We start from the raw sequence: 22,637 nt of genomic DNA on the forward strand, positions 1-22,637 counted from the left end.
CTAGAGTTGGGGGAGGGGTGTTGCTTGGCAACTATTTGTGCCGTTTACTCCCATTTCGTCTGTCTGCACTACTAGCTACATTAGATGCCAATCTACATTACAAGCTACATTAGATGACAATCTACAGTATATTCTGGAGCCGAGAATGCTGTAGCCGATTTATACAGAATTTTATCCAAAAGGGAGTTTTGTGTATTTTGTTTGGTTCAGAAATCTGTTACCTATATTTAAGTAACTATATAAAGATTCAGTCTTAGCACAGATTACAAAGTAAGTGAAGATATGCCTGAATTCAGGATGGACCCCGATTTATAAGAAGATGGATTAGTCCTGAAGAGCTCCTCCTCCTTCCTCCTGTTTTCCTGCAGGACTGCACAGACAAAGCTGATCCCTTCCCCCACAGTGATCAAAGGCTGAGTTCACATACTGTACCAGAGACAGACCTTTTTCATTTATTTTAAAGCCCATTTAACCCAAATTTTGGACTTTTAAGTGTTCACATTCATTTCTCTTTTGAGTTGTATTCCGTTGTTGTATCTTCACTTCCTTGAGGTTACATTCAAGGTCATTTCTTATGCTCTTATATTTACTATGCTATGCTAACCAAACAGGTTTCATTAGTAACTAACCTAAAATCACAATTGTATGGTTATAGTACATAGTTTTAGTTTAGTATGTTAAATACTCGCAGAAACATTACCAGAACCATGTGACCAACTGCACAACACTTGCGTATGAGAGGAGTGTGTCTATACATGCGGTTGGTTTGAGGCATTCTTGAGAATCCCTGCAGTGCACTGTAAAATACACTACAGATTAGTATGCTGTTCTTCGGTTCTGTAACATTCACTCAATGTATGCAAGCAGGCAATTTGTCAGATGTAATGTTTTCTTTTTCATTTTGGCAATTGGTTTCACTCGCTGAATTAATACAAGTGAATGTACCGGCCAACGAAACAACATGGCATACACCCACACCCTTTCATATAATTCACCCCTACTGGTACCAACAAAATGGACTAGTCTAAAAAGAGCTCCTCCTCCTCCTCCTCCTCCTTCCTTTAAAGTTCTGCTGCTGGCCTGCTAGGCCTTTCCCTTCCCCTGCAACATGCGCCTCAATGTGAAATATCCTGCTAAAGGTTGACAATTAATTGACTTTTAAACATGCAGATGACAATCAATATTTGTATCCATATATGATTGTCAGTCTGTATACTGGTCTCAGTATAGCCTCTCAGATTGTGTCAAGGTCATTCATTACTTGACGCTAATGTTAATGTCCAAGAATTACCATTGGATTGGATGTACCTTTATTCGTCTCGCAGTGGAGAAATTTACATTTCACAGCAGCAAAGTTAGGAAAGGAAAGGAAGAAGTAGAAAAACAAAATACAGGAGCTGCTGGAAAGGGAGCCACTCTCGCGGCGCCATCTTGAAGTCAAAAGAACAAAAAATAAATAACAAAATATGACAACACAAAGACGTTCTTCAGTACTTGATGTACTCTCTTTGTGACACGAAGCAGTTCTAGATGAAAGAGGAGAGGATCAAAGCCGATTGTGGATTCATGGTATGTTTTTTTTGTGTTTTTTTTAGCATTTAAGCAAAAACTTTTTGCTCCAAATCCAAAAGACGAACACTTGTAAGGAAAGCTTTGTCTTTTATGAATGTTGACGTTTGGATGTTAGTAAGTCTGCCATAGAACATAGGAAATGATTCTGATTATTTTTTACATGCTAACGTTTGAATATCTTGTCATGTGGGTGTTTGGATGTGTGATACGATTTCAAATTTAGACTACAGTGAGTGTGGATGTCTGCTAAAAACATTTTAGGGCCAATATACTAGTTTTTCGTCCAAATAGCGTAACATTGTGGTCTTTGTCAGCCAAATCGCAAATTTTATAAAGAAAGTGGTCATCGGTCAGCTAAAACCACAATTTCAAAAACGATTAAGAGGAATTAAGATAAATCAGTTTGGGTAATTCGCAACAGCAAAATGAAAAGAAAATGGCCTTTTTTGTCACATACTTGGAGTAGGTACATATTTAGCTGTTGTCATTAAACCAGAACAGTATATCTAGTATCGGTACTCGGAACAAGAGTCTGAATATAGCGCCGCGAGAATGGCAGCCTTTACAGCAGCTCCTGTATTTTGTTTTTCTTCTTCTTTTCCTTTCGTCTCCCTTTCATAACTTTGCTGCTGTGAAATGTAAATTTCTCCATTGTGACACTGCTAAAGGCTAATCTAATATTTAGTGAACACCAACATCTGTTGAAGGTTCCAGTATACAAGGAATAAAATATAGTTGCAGTTTGTGTTTCAGTTAATCTGAGTAGGGTTGTTCCGCTAAGTGCCCTAGGTTTTTTCATGAACGCTGTTCCTGCAACCCGATGCCTTTGACAGGGAACTTCTTTGAGCTAGCTAGTGAGCCTTGTGCCTGCCAGCAATCAGCGGAGCCAACGGCCATTTTGTTTTGCTGCACTGAAACCTCGCACGGAAAATGAAGCCGCTGAGTGGGGGGAGGGGCTCTGCGCAGTGTACGCCGACGTTGGAATGTTGCAGTAATCATGTTTGGAGTGAATCCCACTCCTGACTTGTTTATGCTATTATTTTATACTTTGCTGAGGTTCACCTTGATCTTTGATTTTTGAGCCACTACAATAATGAGCATTGTTGTGTGTCTGCACCAGTATCTCTTCTGAAAATCGGTAAACGCAGTGAGAATTTCACATTTCTCACACCTAAATAGTAAGGCTTTTTTAGTTCGATCCTTGTAGGTCAGCAATACAACAAAACAAGCCGGTATTAGTAGACTATATTCGCATGTGGTTGGAAATCAGCTTTCCACGTGAAACTGTTTGTTTTCATGAGTTTTGTTAGTATGTGCTCAGGATAGTGACCCAATAATTTGCTCAAGTTTTACCCAAAGAAAAATGCGAACTATACTACATATTACCGAAAGCCTTTCATGTTTTGCATAACCTCTTTACTGCTGTGGGAGACTGGCCTGAATTCATATGCTGTGATAGGCTGAAGATTGAACCAATAGAAAAGTGGGGGGCTGGGAAAGGGGCGAGGTTGCTACTGCTTGTCCTAAGCTTCACTGTCATTTTTTGTTCGTTAGACAACTGGTCAAGGGAAAACAGGCTTCCGAAATTTGAGCAAAATTTAGATTTTGAGTAGGAATGATTTCATGAGAGAGGCTGTTTCTGGCTCACTGAGCTCCACTTTCACTGGGAGCCTTGTTCCACCAAAAATGCATAACTGTGTATGGGTTATGTGTTTGGTTTTTGACTTTAGAATATTTGAGAGAATTGTTGAAGGCAATGAGAATAGAAAAAAATGGAGTTGAATGCAGATCAGGGAAAGAACTTTCTGGAAAAATACAACTGTGGCATTATTAGGCTCTGGGGGGCCCTCTAGTGTTTATATTCAGAAGCTACAGTCAAATATTCCACTGCGGATTGTTGACTATGATTGTTGACAGACTATGAAGTCGGAAAAACTGTGCAGTAGCCTTCCAATTAACCACCTGGTCTTCATAAACCTCCGAAAGACTCATTGTGGCATCTAATATCTCCTTGTCACTCCACAGGCAGCAATGGAAGTTGTTGTGACAGAGGAGAAGAAGAAGGTATTCCGTGCTCGGAAAACTATGAAGATCAGTGATCGGCAGCAACTGGAAGCTCTTCACAGCACTCTGTTGACAGCAGCATCGAGCTCATCTGAACCATCTCCGCCACCGCCTTTAATGAACGGTTCGCATAGAGAGGACGGACAAAAGGAACCGGAGCAAAACAGCCATCAGGACTCCAACTCCCCCATCGCTACATCCCCTGCCTCTATGACCTCCCATAGCTCTCCTGCACCATTCCTCTCGCTCAATCTGTCCCCCTCCCCCGTACCTTCGCAAAGTCCAAAAGAGAAGGACGAAACCCTTTCAGGACCTTCCTCACCATTCCATTCTATAAACTTTGAACAGAAAAAGGACGAGGAGGAAAAGACAATGTTACCGTCACCCTCATTGAATGAGACCTCTAAGCCAGCAACACTGGAATCCAAAGAGCTTCAGGAGGGCGTGTCATTGTTGGAAAAGCCCAAGGTAATTTCCTGGGTCGATGTCAAACTGCATATCGTGATTATTTTATCGATGAATAATTAAAACAAATCTTCTTTTAGGAGGACCAAACCACAGCAGATGATGATAATCATGATAAGGACACGGTTAAAGAATCAAATTCTATGCCTCCCCCATCTCATGGCACAGTCCCAATGGAAACGGACGTCACCAGGGCCCAGGACACAACCCAAATAAAGTCCCCTAGTTCCAATGCCTCCACTCCTTTGCCGTATTCTTCTGAGGATTTAAAACCGGAAAAGGACATAGAGGAAGGGATGAGCAAAAACCAGCCTAAGAAAGGCCTGCTAAAACAAGACAAGATGGAGGTTACTGTTGTTAAAGTGGATCCCAAAAAAGAAAAAACGGACAGTGGCCCGACTTCAAAGCCATCTCGCCCGTCTTCCACTCCACCGTGTAATGCAGGTAAGAGGCACTGGCTTGGTATAGTTAAGATTTGGGCTAGAATCTTTTATAATCGAACTTTACTTGATTTGCATCAAGCTCAACCCCACGCACGGGTTGGTATGAGGCCAAGGAACTCTGCAAACGGGACTTGATTACTTTGAATGTTTTCATATTGTCTGAATGAGAGCCACAAAGTGGCACTTGCTTGAGCCTATTATGAACTACTTATGGAAATTGACTCGGTTCCTCCGTGTAAAAGTTGAGTTAATCTGTAAAAGTGGCTGAGGATGATTTTGAAAAAGGTTTTGCACTCACTCAGGTGTACAATGCGGTATTCAGGATCCTGCAAACTAATGCCGTACATTCATAGTGTTATTGATTGAAAATGGTGAAATATTATCATTCTAACACCGCGTAACATGTATTTATTCATAACCACTCTTTTGGAAAGAGGCTCCTGATTTCCTGAAAAACATCATCTCAGACCTGCCAGTGAGTATGATTTAGCATTTCATATTACAAATAGGCCTTATTTCCTCTTAACCTACTCTGGTGTCATTTGTCATCAGAAAAACAGAGCGCCAAAGCTTCTGAGCCCCATGACCGGAATTGTGCATGTCTGATAGCGAGTGGAAATGGCGACTAAAAGAAAAGCCTTTTATAGAATCATTACCGCCTCTTCGGATCATCTGTCCGAATCACCGCAGCGTGGATCACTCTCTTTGTTGAGCCCTCATTGGTCAAATCTTGTTTCTCTATTTGCATCCCTGATGCTTGCTTCACGGTTTACATCTTAATTCCACCCACCGTAGGTTCTTTTGAGAATTTGGAGAGAAGAACAGAGCAGCAAGTAGAGACACATGTTTGGAGAAGTGAGACATTCAACTGTTGACGGAGCCGTCAAGGGGTTTGTCATGTGTCACAATTCATTGGTTTCACTGGCTCAAGGGTCAGCAACCCAAAATGTTCAAAGAAGCAGCCATGTTGGATGAAAAAAACATGTCTTCAGCAGCAAAAAAGTTAAAAGCCTTTTGTATAAGCCTCATCATGAAAACAACACATGTGGTGTGTGTCTGTTAGCTATATGAGCCTACTATCAAAATGACTGCAATGCGTACAGTCTTCATGAAGTGAAAAATACAACCGCGGGCTTCAACGCTGACAACACAAAACACGAACTAAGTGTAGAATATTAAAAGTATATGAATTCATTCAAAAGCGATGAATGATGAATTTAAATTTCCCCGCAGCGCATCCGGTGGAGAATGATGCACCATGTGACTACTGTTTTGTAGGATGCCGCCTCAAGTTTTTATGGCCGTTGCAATATAAAAAGCGAAAGAAAATAGATGGTTTGAAAGGGGAGCAAAAGAAGCTATATAATATATATACATATATATATATATATATATATATATATATATATATATATATATATATATATATATATATATATCCCTTATATATATAACTGCGAAACCCTTCACTAAATCGCCATGGTGGTGTGAGGTTCAACTTGGATCGTTCTTACAACAGACTTCTCAGATCGTTACCACGTAGGGTTAGTCATTCCGATGAGGTGATACCAGGGTGAATGGGGCAATTAGGGATAGTCATAGGATATAATCAGTCAGGACAAAAGAAGAAATCAGATTAGCTTCAAGGTTCATCAGTTCTCCGCTCCCCCTAACCTTAGAACAAGGACCTATGAAGCAGAGGTCTGGCACAGCCACATCTCGACATTAGGGGTATACAGTATAGGGCCAGAGTTACCAGCAAAATTTTAGTTCGCTGAGGAAGCTTTATGGTTGAGGAGCGAAATGTCTGACACCTTCAAAGAAATACAGATGATGGTTGAAGAAACCTTTTCATCGATTACAATATAAATGAATTACAGTAGGTTGCATTGCTTTGATGACATTCAAGGATTGCAATAAAGAAATCAGATTTTTTAAATCATTGTTACTTTACATTAGATTATGTTACATTACATGCCTCTTATCTGGGCAAGAAAGAGTATGATTTAACGCAGCATGTGTTTAAAACGTAAAACATTGAATACTCAGGCAGTGTTGGCAAACATTGAAACTCCGTTTACAGCATTGGAAAACATTAAGAATGTTTGTGTCATGTTTGTCCTCCTACAGAAACCATTATAAAACAAAAAATATATATTCCCCCCTCCCCATCTTTTTACATTTTTCAACATTTTTGAAAAAGTGCCAAGAAGCCACTGGGCAGCGTTAAAGAGCCGCATACGGCTCGGGAGCCATGTCTTGCCGGCTCCCGGTATAGAGGGATTACGTACAACTGAGCAAATGCTTTGATGTCAATTTTTTGTTCTGACTTATGTCTGATTATTAAAGAGAATGTCAAACAGCTCACTTGAAAGCATTTCGATTTAAAAAAAAAAAAACAATCGCTTCAACTGGCTAGTTTTTTTGCCCTGTGACCCTTCAGTACCAACACCAAGAACGTCACGCTTCAAATGCAGCAAGATGAATGAACAAATATACAAATGTGTCTCTGTACATTTTCAGCATGACGTACCCGATCCACTGGTGAAAGGGACACTTTGATCATTTCTTCTTTTCATCTTTCACTGCTTTGACAACAAAGAGTATCCAGAAAACTGGTTTAGATTGAATGACGGTTCATGTCTTATGTGTTGTTATTTCTTTATTATGGTATTATGACTTAAAGCTGGCACCACGAGAGTGGCTACCTTTACAGAAGTTCTTCTACTTTTTGTTCTTCTACTTTCTTCCTTTCATAACTTCTGCCTCTATAAATTGGAAATGTCTCCATCGGGAAATGAGTCAAGGTTACTCTCATCCTTATTTTAAATTACACAAGCCCAAATTTTGTGTAGAGTCACTCTTTACATTTGCATGTTTTCCTTTTCGATAACTCATCAAACGGAAGTGGAATGTTGCAAATGTGTTTGTTTATAAAGATGTAGAAATTACTTTAGAGCATTGTGTCAATTGAACAACTATGCTGTCTTTGCTTTCACCCCAGTGTAGATCACTAAAACCCATGAGGTATCTTCACCATATTTTTGTTTCTCAAACAGCGTCGGAGCAGAAGAATTGTACTTCTGGAATTAAGCGCACTTTATCAGAAGGTAATGACAATGGCGAGCAGACTATAAAACGTGATATGAAGAAACCGAAGATGGAACAAGGAGAATTGGAAGCGCAGCTGGAACTCAAAATCACTGCGAAGGCTGGCAGTCATCACAAGCTTGAGAAGGTAAGCGCACCATTTTATCACTTTTCCAAATTGTTTGGGGGGGACTAGGAATGGCATCACTTTTTTTAAATACAGACGCTCCCCAATTTAACACACATTCGAGTTACAATTAATGGTACACACGAACATTTTTGTGGGTACAGTATGTCGAAAGATGTTCGGACAGAGATGCTGTATGTTACGTTTTGTATTGCGCGCCTTTTTCCATCCGTGCTCGCTTGCAATTGGCTGCGTACTGTGCTTCACAAGCATGCACGCACACAGACACATTAGAGGTTTCAAGGACTGGATGTTTACGCGACGGACACCAAGGCTGTCCAATCAGCGCCTGGCTCTGCGCAAGTGTTGCCAACGAGTTCAGGTCCCAATCCGCCGAGCTCGCTTACGATTGGCTGCGTAGAGTATGTTGGCGGGGAGGAAATCCCTCTTCCCAGTTGACGCTCCAAGAGGGCGCAATGCTGAGCAAAAAGTAATGGATGCTAGCACGAAATTCACTAATTACGTGCCAGCAGCTTTGGTAATGGCTATATAGGATATATGTCATTATAGTACAATAGGTGACATTTTTTTTACGACTGTTCGAGCGTCTTTGTTTTATACTTCCCCTTCAGTGTTTGACATAAACATACATTCCATCCAAAATATAGCACTGAAGCTACTTACGATCAAATTCACCTGATGAATGACCGCTCGGAACATATCTCGTTCGTAACGTGGTGAGCGTCTGTATTTGGAGCTGTTTTGTCGACCTTTCAAGAGCACTGTTAAGTATTACCTTTCAAAGTAAGCTTTAATTGATCTGCTTTCTTAGATTGTCCAGCAGTTAGTATGTGACCGGTTGAGGGACCTTGAGATGACAATTTTTGAGAAAGGTTTCCAGGAGTTGAAGGGCAGAGTTGACAAGATTGACTGTACCAAAAAGCACCAAGTGGTCATTCATAGTCTCCAAGTAAGTCCAAGATAACCGATTGATATAAATAAACCAGTAGTTCTCAATTATTGTCAACTGCAACTAATATGAACAGGTGTGATTTTTGCAAATATAAAGCTTCTCTTCCTATTTCCCAGGCCAAAATAGCTCAACTGTCAAAGAAGTTCGGAGAAGCCAATCAGGCGTCCGAGAATAAAAGGAAACAGGAGGTAAGCTATCGCTTTGATCCTCCAACTTTTGGACCTGTTAAGCTAATGATGAGCTGTCTAAATTTCTGTAGTCACTTGCTGCTTCGACCGTTAATCCTGCCGCCTCTGCTGTTACTACTGCCGCCAAGACAACACCGGTTGTGAACACTCCTCAAGTTCAACGGTAAAATATCCATATTTAGAATACATGCTAATCTCTGACAGTTATTTAGAATTGTTTTTTGTCTTTGAATTTATGTCGTTCGTATATCAATTACATTTTGAAAGACATTTTTCCCCCGTGAACTTTTGCATTGAATGACAAAATCCTATAATAACTCAAATTTGAAATTGTGGAGCAAACCGTAAATAGTGTTTGCTTGTACAGTAAAGTCTCGTTATATCAATAGTACTGCTTATTCCGATACTATTTTCATTTCCTGGCAAATTTCTAGTGTTTTATGATATAATTAGTTCCGGTTAGTACCATAATGCGGTTACTGTGATGCCCTTTTCATCTCCCGCCAGCCAATTTTGTCTGCTTATATCGATACAAAAGCTTCTTAAAGCTGAATCAATATTTACTCAAGGATTTCAATACCACCATTAGCGAAATCTGTAAACGGCATATTGTTTGATTTTCGAATAACACCGTTGGTCACGTGACCAGCTTTCGTGTCTTGCACTGTAATCCTCGAGCACTATAAAAACGGTGTAGCAGAGCTCACATCTTTCATTACTGCTGCAATAGCATCTGAAACATAGTCTTCTCATATACAGTTGTTCAACACCAATTTCAACCACGGGGAAACGTAAGAATTGTGATATCGAAACGAAGTACAAGGCAATAGTGGCTGTGGAGGAGAATCCAACAAGAAGCAAATCCTCCATTGCGAAAGACTTCGACGTGCCGCAGAATACTTTATCAACATGGTTGAAGAGTAAAGATAAAATAAAGACAGCATACGAAGAGTTGGAATTCAGCCCTGCATCAAAGAGGATGAGAAAGGCAGCACGCCCTGATGTTGAGGACGCGGTGGATTCCTGGATCAGGCAAGCGAGGAACCATAACATCCCTGTATCAGGACTGATGCTGCAGACCCAGGCAGAAACGCTAGCAAAAGAATTGGGCCATGATGACTTCAAATGCTCCAAAGGCTGGTTAAATCGGTTCAAAGAACGGAAGAATCTGAAGCTAAGCAAAATTAATGGGAGAGTCCAAGACAGTGGGATCAGAAGCAAGTGCACGAATGAACTGCAAGAACTGCTGGGGGATTACAAACCCGACGACATCTACAACGATGACAAAACTGATTTGTTGTTGTTGCCAGACAAATCTTGTCTACCGAGATGAAGATTGCCGCGAGGGTAAACGTTCCAAGGAAAGACTTACAAGCATGCCGTGCGCAAACATGATGGGTACCAATAAGTTAAAAGTCATTGTTATAGGGAAAGCAAACAAACCAAGGTGCTTCAGTGGCGTGAAGAGTTTGCCGGTCACCTACTAAGCAAACAATGCGCTTGGATGACGTCAGACATTTTCAATGAATGGCTTCAAAGCTGGGATAAGAAGCTCAGACGTGAGAAGAGGAAAATATGCTTGGTTATCGACAACTGTCCAGCCCATCCCAATCCAGACAGCTACGACCTGAAATGCATCGAGGTGGTGTTTTTGCCACCGAACACCACAAGCCATATGCAGCCCATGGACCAGGGAATCATTCAAAATCTCAGTCCACTACAGAACAATATTTTTACAAGAGGGTGTCATGAAAGCGATGGAAAAGGGGAAAGGGCTAGAATGGACTGTTTTGGATGCCATTAGGGCAATTTCCAGAGCATGGAGCATAGTGTCCGAAAATAACCATCAAGAACTGCTTCCGTCACTGCAAAGTTGAACAAAGCAGTGAAGAAACAACTGCAGCTGATGAAGAGGATGAAGAAGACATTCCTCTTGCAGTGTTGGCTGCAAAGCCAAAAGTCTCCGACATTGCTTCGTATGTTGCAGTTGATAATGACATTGCGACATTTCGAAGCTCGTCAGATGCAGACATCGCAGCAGAAAAATTCAAGCTAAATATGCTCCAGAAGATTCTCAGAATGACGAGGATGATGAGGATGAAGAACCAACTGACATAGCATACACACCTATTCCAATGAAGACAAAAGCGTTACAAAGTGTTATGGACTTACGAGTTTACTTGTCGATTGTTTAGAAATGTTAAACAATAATGACGGTGAAAAGGGGAAGCAGAAGAAGATGGAAGATTTGTTTGCATTGTTGCAGAATAAGTAATGTAAACGTTGCAGTTTTTGTTTTCCATACACATGTTGTATTCAGATATCTTTTTATCGCTTGCGATAATCACTGTTTCTCATATGTACATGCTGGCGTTCGTGGTTTTCTGCAATCATTTTTTTTGCAACAATGTTTATGGTTTTGTCTGCTGAAGTGTGAGGATTTTGCATTGGTTGAATGAAATAGTCATTAAAAAAGTGTAAAGACATTTTTATTTCATGCATAAGTTTATTTTTCACTTCACTAGAGTACAAAAGCATGCTAGATACACAATCCATGAACTCAAGGAGAAAATTACATGCCATATTAAAGATCCTCCATTTATTGCCCACTTTTAATGCAGTTCAGCGCATGATCTGATACATCGATAGTCCGGTTATATCGATATTTTTTCAGACTCCCGAGAATAATAATAATAATAATACATTTAATTTCAAGTGCCTTTCAAAACACCCAAGGACATTTTACAATAAAACAAAGCACACAACAATAAAACCATAAGTAAAATGATAAATAATAAAATAGCAGATTGAACTAGACATGGAAAGCAATTTTAAACAGACGGGTTTGGAGGTGGGATTTGAAAATGGGGAGTCAATATTACGGATGTTGGCTGGAAGTGAATCCCAGAGTTTTGGAGTAGAGTGGTTGAAAGCTCTGCATCCCATCGTGGTGAGACGGGCAGAGGGCATACAGATGTGAAGGGAGGATGAGGACCTGAGGGACCGAGAGGGAATGGAGATTTGAAGTCGGTCAGACAGAAAGGGAGGAGCAAGGTTATGGATGGCTTTGAATGTAAACAGAAGTATTTTGAATTCGATCCGATGTTTAACAGGGAGCCAGTGGAGCTGCTGGAGGACAGGGGTGATGTGGTGAAAGGAGGGGGTTTTAGTGATGATCCGGGCTGAAGAATTTTGGACTAGTTGGAGTTTATGAAGAAATTTCTGATTGACACCGAAGAGAAGTGAGTTGATGCGGGAGGTGACGAGACTGTGGATAAGAATAGCAGAGGGGTGAGCGAGGGACGGAAATGATTGATAGTACGGAGGTGGAAATATGCAGACCGAGTTATGTTATATATATGGGAGTGAAAAGATAGTGAGCTATCGAGGATGACACCCAGGCTCTTGACCTGAAGGGCGGAGGACACGGTAGAATTGTCAATGGTGATTGAGAAACTGTTTCCTTTGTGAAGGGTGGATTTCGTACCACCAAGGAGAAGTTCAGTTTTTTCACTGTTAAGCTTGAGAAAGTTATGGGAAAACCAGGATTTAATTTCTAAGGGGCATAGTGAAAGGGATGAAGGTGGAAGAGAGGCATCGGGTTTGCTGGAGAGGTAAAGTTGGGTGTCATCCGCGAAGCTGTGAAATTGAATGCCAAAATTGCGGAAAATATTGCCAAGAGGAAGAAGGTAGGTAATAAAGAGAAGGGGCACCAGGATATATACGGCAATGTATTTCAAAAGCCATGACCCAAATATATATATATATATATATATATATATATATAACGAGACTTTACTGGATAGAAATACATGCTAATCTCACAGCTATTTAGCATTTTTTGTCTTTAAATTTATGTCATTGGTATATCAATTACATTTTGAAAGACATTTTTCCCCGTGAACTTTTCATTGAATGACAAATAAAATCCTATACTTACTCAAATTTTAAATCGTGGAGCACACTGTAAGTAGTTTTTGCTTGTATAAAAAAAACAGTGGAGACTTGTATGAACGTGACAATACCGGACTGAGCTGTTCATATTGCGAATAGTCGACATTGTCCCAGGTTGCTATCTGTAAATTACTGAACTGTACACAAATGGGCAGTCCAAAGCATCCTTTCTTCCACCAAATCTGTACCATTCCATGCGCCATGTCTTCAGTTTATCGGGATCAGCTTGAACGTAAACATTTCGTCAGACTGGTTCGGACACATTTGTCCAGGTCTGTATGAGACACCTGCTTGGGTCCTGGTCCTGAGTCTTGTGACGTTCTACAATATCACGCCTGAAGCCTTTCCCCGGGCCGTCCAGAGTGTAGTTACAACTGCACCTCTCCTCCCAACAGCGCGCTCCGTCGGCAGGCGGTAGAGTCCCAGTCCGAGACACCCAGACAGCAAGTGGCGCTCAATGACGGGAAGACTCCTGCGCACTGTGGCAAGAAGGAGAAGGGAACAGAAGAAAAGGGGCAGACAGAAGGAAAAAAAATACCACGCCACACTTCCATGGCAAAATATCTGGCCGAATGCACTAAAGGAAAATGCAAAGCGGACATTAATCTCCGTCCACTGCCTGCCCACTTGGAGAAAGTTTTGTACCACAACTCCCAAAAAAACACGGACGCTCGCCGGCCTGATCGTTACGCCTCTTACATATTTCGGTACTTCGTCCCTTACGGAATTTACCTCCAGTGGGTGAAAAAGGTCAACTATGTGGGTGTATCGGGACAGAAAGCACTGCCCAGGAACTTAAGGAGGACTATGAGGAAGTATATTGAGCGGAGATTCCCTGGCCTGCCCAATGGCTGCTGGGGAGAGATTCGTGACCTTATCGATGACATCCTGTTCGTGAAGAGGAAATCCGATTTCTTCGATAAATTTGATCAAAGAAACGGCAATGTATTTCAAAAGCCATGACCCAAAGCAACGGAAGCATTCTGGGACAATTGTCAGTGTTGCAAGTACGACGGTTGTGTCATATTACTAGATTGTCAACAAATGTTCGAGAGAAAAAAATATTTCACATTTAAAGCGCTCTGAATCTTTGCTGATTCCGACTTAACTCATTCGCTGCCATTCCCGAATTGAAAAGTCTGACGTGGTGCGCCATTCCCGAAAGCGCTGGTCAGAACTCTGGCAATGTTTTTTCCCTTCCACGAGGGCGCAGCATTTGCCTTTTTTCCATGTTATTGCTTTGTTACAGCTTCAGCTGTTGTTCAAGCGCTATATAAATCAATTTGTATGAATTGTATTGTATTTTGTACAAACGGCCCCATTTCAAGCTCAGATAACTCCAGACCCATAAACCTTAGGATTTTTTTTCCTGAAGAAAGAAGAGGGTCTAACGCTGTATTGATTGTTTATGTAGTTCTAAAACTCTATTCTGTGGGTCGTAGAATTGAAGTGACAATGACAAAAACCCTCACACTGGAGTGGCCACATTTTTGCCCATTGTCTGGCAGTGAATGAGTTAATTACAGTAAAGTCTCGTTATATCGATATCGGATATATCGATAGTCCCGGTTATATCGATACTATTTCTATGCACGCGCGGAGAAAATTACATGCAAACAGGGTCGGATATATCGATATTCCCGGTTATAGCGATAATTTTTTGGACTCCCTTGAATATCGATATAACGAGACTTTACTGTATTTATGTAACTGTCAGAGCAGTTGAAAATACAAACCTGACTTACCCAACGTAAGAGCGACAATGACAGTGTTTGCTTTAGTTTTAAGAATCAAGCTGTTGAATCAAGTTCTTTGAAGATGGCAAAATAAAGACTGAAATGAATAAATCATAGTCAGTTGTTCCTGATGTTGGCAGCTTGGTTACTTTGAGGCCGATCAAGTCTAAGCCTAAAATCTTTCTAAACAGGCCAATCCGGGCACCCATTGAGGTGAAGCAGATCCCAACGACAGCTGTCACTTTACCTCACACTGCTGGTGAGTTGCACCCTTCGGTCGTTCGTAAAGTGAATTCGTTCGTAAGTTGCTTCATTGTTTTATTTTGTATGGAATGCATGTTTAAGGTCCATTTAAGTATGTTTAAGGCTCGTATAAAGTAACCTGTATTTGTACTGAAAACTAAACATTTAATAAATTATATGCTCTATAAAGATATGTACATGTACAACCAGAGAGAATTCTACACGTTACTACAAACCTTTCGTATGTACCGTTGTTCATAACTCGAATGTTCTTAAGTAGGGGAGTGTCTGTACTTAAAGAACAAATGTCCTTTGATAAAAATAACGTGTTTACATATTGTGCCTCAATAAATTAGATGGAGGCTGAAATATATGCTTCAATAATTGAAAAGTCATATGACATAACTTTAAAGGACAACCAACAGCATTTTTTTGTTTCCTAACTGACGTCAGAAAAACGTTTTATAGCATCTAAAATACCCAAAATATGCAGGCTGATATTTTTAGTCAAATGCAAAACACCAAGAAAAATGAGTTAGTGTCCCAAAAGTACTTCAAAATGACCTCGAGATAGCAAGTTTCAGAAGGTCCCGCCTCCTTGTTCGTGACATCACGCCAGGACGTCTTGTCTTGCTTTAAATTCAAAACAATAGCTTCAGATTCGGAGAAGATGCTTTCTTATTACTCATCCAGTTATGAATATGATTCAAATAGTTCTGAAGAGCAATCGATTAAAGAAGTCCTTCCACATCAATTCGAGCCGTCAGGACTCCAATGTAGCAGCCCAGAAAATACACAAGATGGCGCCCAAGCTCCGTTGGAAATGGGCTGATTTGTCTGCTGGGATTGTGTGTCAACTAGTATGAAATAGTAGTCTTGGTGCAGGACACAACGATTCACCATCGCATTATTTCTGTTTTCCTTCTAATTTCGCCATCACCACGAAGTTTTCAGACCAAACAAAGTACACAAAGTGCATTGTGTGGGCGTTCCTTCAGTGACGTCACGTCAGGCATCCTCATCAACTCAAAAACAAGACTTCCTGAATATTCAGCGCGAGTCTTAATGCGTAAAATATAGCTATATGTAGTGGAATCTTTGTAAAATACGCTCAGTAGAAGTTATTTGAAGTGATTTTACAAATTATGGACACAATTTGTCCGGAGGTGTCAATTGTCCTTTAACAAACACCCATGATTACTTTTTAATTACAGTTTTAATTTCTGGAGCAATCCAATTAACAAGCAACCACCGATAGAATCAAAGCAGATTTAGTTGAATTAATTAATTTTGATCTGAAACCCAAATGTCTTGAGTATACAACAAAAACGAAGATCTCACCCTGCCATTTTTGTGAGGACAGTGTCAGTATCTTTCACATTTTGAATTGAACAATTGTATTGAATAAATAAAACATTTTTAATCATATTCATATTCATATTGATAGAAAGGCATTTGAACACACACCATTTGACTTTTCCACTGCAATGTTCTGATCAAGTTAGTTTATTCATTTTTCAACAAAGGGGACTTTATTATGTTACACAGTAGCATCAATTCACTGTTACCCAAATTTTGATGCAATGACTTACTGCTCAAAAATGAAGCTGTGTTTTCATCCCTTTGCCATCAATTGAGGCAAAGGTTTCTTAAACCCCGTCAACCTTTTCCTCGATGGACCCCTCATGTACAACTGAGAACCTACACATACGCTTTTCCATCAATCTAATCCCATTTAAATTCGAAAAATCCATCTCACCCAAGATGAAAAGATTTCTTCAGCCGTCACCTGTACTTCTTTGAAGGTGTCGGACGTTTCGCTCCTCATCCAAAGAGCTTGGTCAGTGAACTAAAGAAGCAATTTTTGTCAAACAGCATAACCCTTCACTAAATCGCCATTTGAGGTTTAATTTAGACCGTGCATTACAGACTTCTTAGGTCGTTACCACGTAGGCTTAGTCATGCAGATGAGGTGATACCAGGGCTAATAGGGGCAATCGGAGCCAGGTATAGAACATTAGAGGTCATCAGACAGACAAAAGAAGTCATCGGATTAGCTTCAGGGAGTCGTCCACTGCTCCCCCAACCTTAGATCAGGGACCTATCAGAGTACAGGTCTGGCATCTCCACCTCTGTCCATTAGTCAAAGTCAGCTTTATTGTCAATTATGCTAATATGTATGACATACAGGACAGATGAAATTACTGCCTTCTCGGACCCAGCGTGCAAGGGACTTATAATGACTTTAACAAACATAATAAACACGAAAACGCCAATTTGCCAGGAGAGAGAGGGGAGCTGCGTGTTCATTTGGGATATATATAGGGCCAGTGGTACCAGCACAACTTTATTTCGCTGACAAAGCTCTTCGGATGAGGAGCCAAACGTCCAACCCCTTCAAAGAAGTATGGATGACGGCTGAAGAAACCTTTTCATCGATGGACCGCTCCTGTACGACTGAGAGCTTACACAAATGTATCACACCCAAGAGCGAATGTCAGGAATTGAACAGGTTTTATCGACAGTTGTTCTAACGGTTTGCTGGTTGTATCTTTCTCTCCCCTTAGCAAAATCCAGCCCACTCGTTCCAACCCCCGTCTCCACTACAACAGCCAGTGGTAGTTTCCCAGCAGTTTCCCAGGCCTCCATAATCAAACTGATCACCCCTTCCTCCAACGCCGTCTCCACCTTGGCTACCGGCATCACCACTCAGAGTCCGACAGGCACCTTGTTGCTGAAGACTGCGCCTGCCGGTGGCGTGATGACTGGTCAGCCACTCATCATACAGCTGCCCGTATCAATGACTAATGGCCAAGGGGGAACACTGGTCAACTTCCCCGTTTCCTCCCTGCCGACGGCGGGTGCGCTCACTAAGCCCAAAACCACTGGTACCACGACGACTTTCATCTTCAAGCCCACTCCTGTCACGACCACAGTTGCTGGTTCTATTCCAACCCCGATCACTGTGCCAGCACTCCAGGCTCCTCCGAGCCAGGTGTCTTCGGGACAGCTCGCGCTTAGCCGAGCCGTATACCAAGGCGGGGCCGGGGGGATAACTACACCCAATGCCGGAGTCTCTGTGACCCCAGCCAGGGCTATTCTTTCGACTGTGTCTGTCGCCGGAGCCATGTCGACTGCCTCCGTGTCGACGACATCTGGTCCGGCAGCGACTGGTTCAGCAGCTCCAGGACCACCACAGGGGACATCCTTGACATCCAAAACAGGTGCAGTGTTTTTAGTTCTTCTTTTTATACATTTCGATGAGGAAAACGTGTTTGCTAAGGAAGTCGGATTGAGTTGCGCCCTTGGTCATGGAAAGGATTATTGGACGGTACTGTCTATTTCTTGGGGGAAAGAGAAAAAATAAAACGTCTTTGATTCAGCCAACTCATTAGAAAACCCAAAGGCCTTTTTAACACTATTTGCCACTTGGAAAGATCTTTTGTGGAGATGACTTTTTGGCATCATATGTTTTTTTAACTCATTCACCGCCATTCACAAATTTATTCAGGGAATTGAAAATATGACAGACCGCCCTTCCTGAATTTGTTCGGGTTTTGTTTTTCCCTTCCACAAGGGGGCAGCATTTCCCCTTTTTCCATGTTTGTGCTTTGGTCCAGTTTCAGCTGTTTGTTAAAGCGCGCTACATTCCGTGTTGAGTGAACGCTAGCGCGTGTGGCTGCCGCTGCTCACCCACAGAAAAACTGATCGTGTGACTGTATGGTGACCTTGAGTTTTGAAAGGCGCTTATAAATGAAATGTATTATTATTACATTAACCAATATGTATGTATTGCATTGTATTTTGGACAGCCACCCTCATTTCAAGATCATCTAACTCCAGACCAATTTAACTTAGAAATTAACTCTTTCTTCCCTAATGAAAGAAGAAATTCAAAGGTTTCTTACGCTGCATTGAATATTTATGTAATCCTAAAACTCAATATTCTGTGGGTCCCAGAATTCAAATGGCAATGACAAAAACCCTGGAATTGGAGCGAACACATTTTTTATAATAATAATACATTTTGTTTTAAGCGCCTTTCAAAGCTCTCAAGGACATTTTCCAGTCACAGACAAGCATAGATACAATAATAAATAAAATACAATTATAAATAGAAAATAAGAGATAGAGGTACACAGAAAATGCAATTTTAAATAGGTGGGTTTTGAGATGGGATTTAAAGATCGGAAGAGAATCGATGTTACGAATGTTGGGAGGAAGTGAGTTCCAGAGTTTGGGGGCAGGGCAGCTGAAAGCTCTGTCCTCCATCGTGCTGAGACGGGCAGGGGGGGGGGGGGGTTACACAGAGGTGGAGGGAGGAAGAGGATCTGAGGGAATGAGAGGGAATAGAAATTTGGAGAAGGTCAGATAGGTATGGGGGGGCAAGGTTATGGATTGCTTTAAATGTTTAAAGAAGAATTTTAAAGTTGATTCTATATTTGACTGGGAGCCAGTGAAGCTCATGGATGATGTGGTGAAAGGATGAGGTTCTGGTGATGATCCGGGCTGAAGAATTCTGGACGAGTTGAAGTTTGTGGAGAGGTTTCGGAGGGACACCAAGGAGAAGTGAATTGGAATAGTCAATCCGGGAGGTGAAAAGACTATGAACAAGGATAGCAGTGGTGTGAGGGGTGAGAGACGGGCGGGCGAAGACGATTGATATTGCGTAGGTGGAAGTACGCAGATCGAGTTAAGTTATTTATATGGGAGTGGAATGATAGTGTGCTGTGAAGGATGACACCCAGGCTCTTGACCTGTTGGGAGAGAGAAACAGTCGAATTTTTGCACGTTTCATTCAGTGGGTTGATATTTTGGACCAAAGCATTAAACCTATTTTCACAATTCACCAAAATAGCATTCTGCTAACAGGCATACATTTCACACAGAATGAAGAATAAATAAAACAATAAAAAAAAGAACATTTCAATGATAGCATCATTATTTGAGGATAAACTATTTGTGACATTTTTGTCGCTTGTATCATTTTCTGAATGTTTTTTTTTTAAATTTTCTCCTTGTAGACAACCAAGCCACAGGAACCACTCCATCCAAAGCAGCCACTCCAGTAGCGCCTCCAAAAGGTCCTGTCATTGATCTGACTGAGGATGATGATGATGTCCTGGGTAAGAGTGATAAGGCTCTGATCTTGAGTCATTTTCTATCCAAGAACTTTATTCCTCACGGTTTCTTTTCTGCTTCTCAGTGACAGGAGTGAAGGCGGCTACTGTTTCAAGTCCTTCGCTGACCCAGCGTCCACATCCAGTCAGTGTTCCAAGTGGTAAGCCCTTTATGTTACAGTGAACCCCCTTTTTAGGGGGTTCACTTTTTAGAGGGTCTTTTTAGGGAGTCTCCGGACCAAATCGGGAGACTTAACGTTTTATGGTATTCATGTTCTCTCCCCTCAGGCTCAGGAGCCAGGTCTTCCCCACAAAGCAGTCAGAATGCATCCAACAATACTACGCCAGTGCAAAATCGCCCCCAACTGGTGAGAATTTAGAACTGCATTTTTTTTCCGTGTTACGCTTCCGTAAATTTGTACGGATTCATGTCAAAGTCCACTGACAATTTTATACAGTGATACCTTGGGTTACGAACTTAATTGATTCCCAGACAGAGAAGTGTATCCCAAAAATTAATTTCCCATAGGAAACCATTAAAATGAGAATAATCCGTTCCCAGGTCCCCATAAAACATCATTTTCTACGTTTCTACGGAAGCCTGTTTCTACGGAACGTAGGCTTCCTTCACCATCTTGAGGAATGATCCCTTGGAGGTGCTTTCTCTGCGATAATTTTACCTAGTTCCTCACCAATTGTGTTCTGTTTAGCTGGGTTGATAGCTTTTTGCATCAAGTGTACAGATGGCTTATGTGGGTTATTTGTGCAGCCTGATTGGTGGGATATTTTAACCTTCCAGTCTACACTCTGCTTTTGAACTGTCAAAGTTGAAACGAGTCCAAATTCCACTGTTTTCTATCAATTTTCTCACCATTTCGCTTATTTTTTTCACTTTTGGGAAGCTCTGTCGTCTCCCTTTTGTGTGTGTGTGTGTGTGTGTTTGTGTGTGTGTGTGTCTTTTCTCACTCTCTTTTGTCTGCCTGTCTCTTAAATGTTTAACCCCCCCCCCCCATCTCACTGCTGTGTTCTTGACCAATCACGTGGCTTTAACCAAAGACGCCATTTTTTTGGGGGGGAGAACGGCCTCACTCCCTCTCTGTCTGTAACCCCCACCCCCTCACTGCTGCGTTCTTGACCAATCACGTAGCTTTAACCGCAGACTGGGGGCGGGGAATAGAGGACCAAAACAGTCTGCTGCCATTTTCTTGTTAGGAGAACGGGCTCGTTCGCGAACGACACATCAGCTCCGTGTGTGTCCTGAAAAATAGGTCATATGCCAAGGTAAAATTTTCATAAATTTAACGTTTGTAAACCGAAAAGTTCGTAAGCCAAGGGGTTCGTAAACCGAGGTATCGCTGTACCTGCAATGTTCTGAAAAAAAAGGATGTCATGTACACTTAAATCCACTGTTTTTTTTTTCTTTTTTACATTAAACAAATGTCTCCACCTTCAAGACCAACTGGCTAATCATAACCCCGTCAGGTTCTTACGTAACATTTTTGTCTTGTAGGATAATTCAGTGCTAATCCGTGCTTCTTCGACGACGACACCATCCCGGGGCTCCAGCATAACACTACCCGCACTCCCTATTGCACCCGTTCCCATTGGCCTACCACCAGATGCTCAGCGGACCTCGCCTCCTCAGCAACCTCAGCTCAAGCTGGTGCCGAGTCAAAGCGGCATCGTGCTGTCTTGGTGCGTGTCCGAAACGGATCATTCTTGCGCGGCTGTTGACAGCTATCACCTGTATGCCTACCACCAAGACAACTCAAACAGCAATTCAAGTCAGCAGCACTGGAAGAAAATCGGGGAGGTCAAAGCCCTTCCTTTGCCTATGGCCTGCACCCTGACCCAGTTCCAGTCTGGGTCCACGTATCATTTTGCAGTTCGAGCCAAAGACATCTACGGGCGCTTTGGCTCCTTCTGCGAACCGCAGTGCACAAATGTCATCAATCCCAGCTCAAATTGAACACCTGCAACAATAATTTGTATTTGACTGTTCGTTACTTCTTTTAGGCAATGTATGTCTTAGGAGCTCCAAATATTGTGCATTGTTGGCATAGAGTATCTGTAAATACTTGTCAGCCGACTGTCCTGGAAAGCTGAAGCAGCAGATGGTTATGGTTCAGTGGTTGACGTATTTGATGTACTTTTCATTCTTGATACTGTTGTATATAAGTCAACTACTCCACCTTCTCATGGTCCATGTCAGATAATTTATGTTATTTGCTCATGTGCGTCATCCAGGTGTTGTTTGCTTGACTGGAGACATCATGCCCAGACTGTCCTGTCAACAGAATTGCACAAAAATGTATATGTGTGGTAGGAACTGAATGATAACTTTTGTAAATTTTGTCTGGTAACCAGACTTGTGACAAAGGAAATAAAATGTTTTATTAAAGCTGCTCCTTGCTTTATTTGTAGGCATTTTTTGATGGCTATTATTTATAAGTGCTTTGTCCTTTAACGAACCTTTAAACTGCACAATGAGTGCAAAAGGTATACACTCCCTGTTCAGAGGAAAGTTTACAGTGACACCTGATCTTACGAACGCTTTAGCTCACGAACATTTCGCCTCACGGACATTAAATTCGCTAGCGTATAGTCTTGGCTGACGAACTAGTTTTTGGCGGACGAACTAAACCACACAGCGCCACGGTGG

The 22,637-nt window shown here is 41.6% G+C and overlaps 1 protein-coding gene across 3 annotated transcripts in view; it reads left to right on the top strand.

Moving 5' to 3' along the window:
* Positions 1 to 22,380, top strand: part of atf7ip (activating transcription factor 7 interacting protein) — a 34,797-nt gene extending 12,417 nt beyond the window's left edge. Inside the window, exons 1-14 of one of the 3 annotated variants that reach the window (XM_089006135.1) lie at positions 1,104 to 1,569; positions 3,598 to 4,104; positions 4,182 to 4,545; positions 7,604 to 7,782; positions 8,594 to 8,731; positions 8,851 to 8,922; positions 8,994 to 9,085; positions 13,272 to 13,319; positions 14,804 to 14,871; positions 17,423 to 18,079; positions 19,880 to 19,981; positions 20,062 to 20,136; positions 20,264 to 20,343; positions 21,486 to 22,380. In XM_089006135.1, coding sequence (XP_088862261.1) covers positions 1,531 to 1,569; positions 3,598 to 4,104; positions 4,182 to 4,545; positions 7,604 to 7,782; positions 8,594 to 8,731; positions 8,851 to 8,922; positions 8,994 to 9,085; positions 13,272 to 13,319; positions 14,804 to 14,871; positions 17,423 to 18,079; positions 19,880 to 19,981; positions 20,062 to 20,136; positions 20,264 to 20,343; positions 21,486 to 21,944 — 2,880 coding nt within the window. In that variant the 5' untranslated portion in view covers positions 1,104 to 1,530 and the 3' untranslated portion in view covers positions 21,945 to 22,380. Of the gene's footprint in view, positions 1 to 1,103; positions 1,570 to 3,597; positions 4,105 to 4,181; positions 4,546 to 7,603; positions 7,783 to 8,593; positions 8,732 to 8,850; positions 8,923 to 8,993; positions 9,086 to 13,271; positions 13,320 to 14,803; positions 14,872 to 17,422; positions 18,080 to 19,879; positions 19,982 to 20,061; positions 20,137 to 20,263; positions 20,344 to 21,485 lie in introns of those variants that run through there. The other 2 variants (XM_089006132.1, XM_089006134.1) reach the window with 2 other exon arrangements.
* Positions 22,381 to 22,637: the final 257 nt, after the last annotated feature.

This window comes from Hippocampus bargibanti, linkage group LG10, assembly GCF_051943395.1.
Source record: "Hippocampus bargibanti isolate YZ-2025 linkage group LG10, ASM5194339v1, whole genome shotgun sequence".
Classification (NCBI taxonomy): Eukaryota; Metazoa; Chordata; class Actinopteri; order Syngnathiformes; family Syngnathidae; genus Hippocampus; species Hippocampus bargibanti.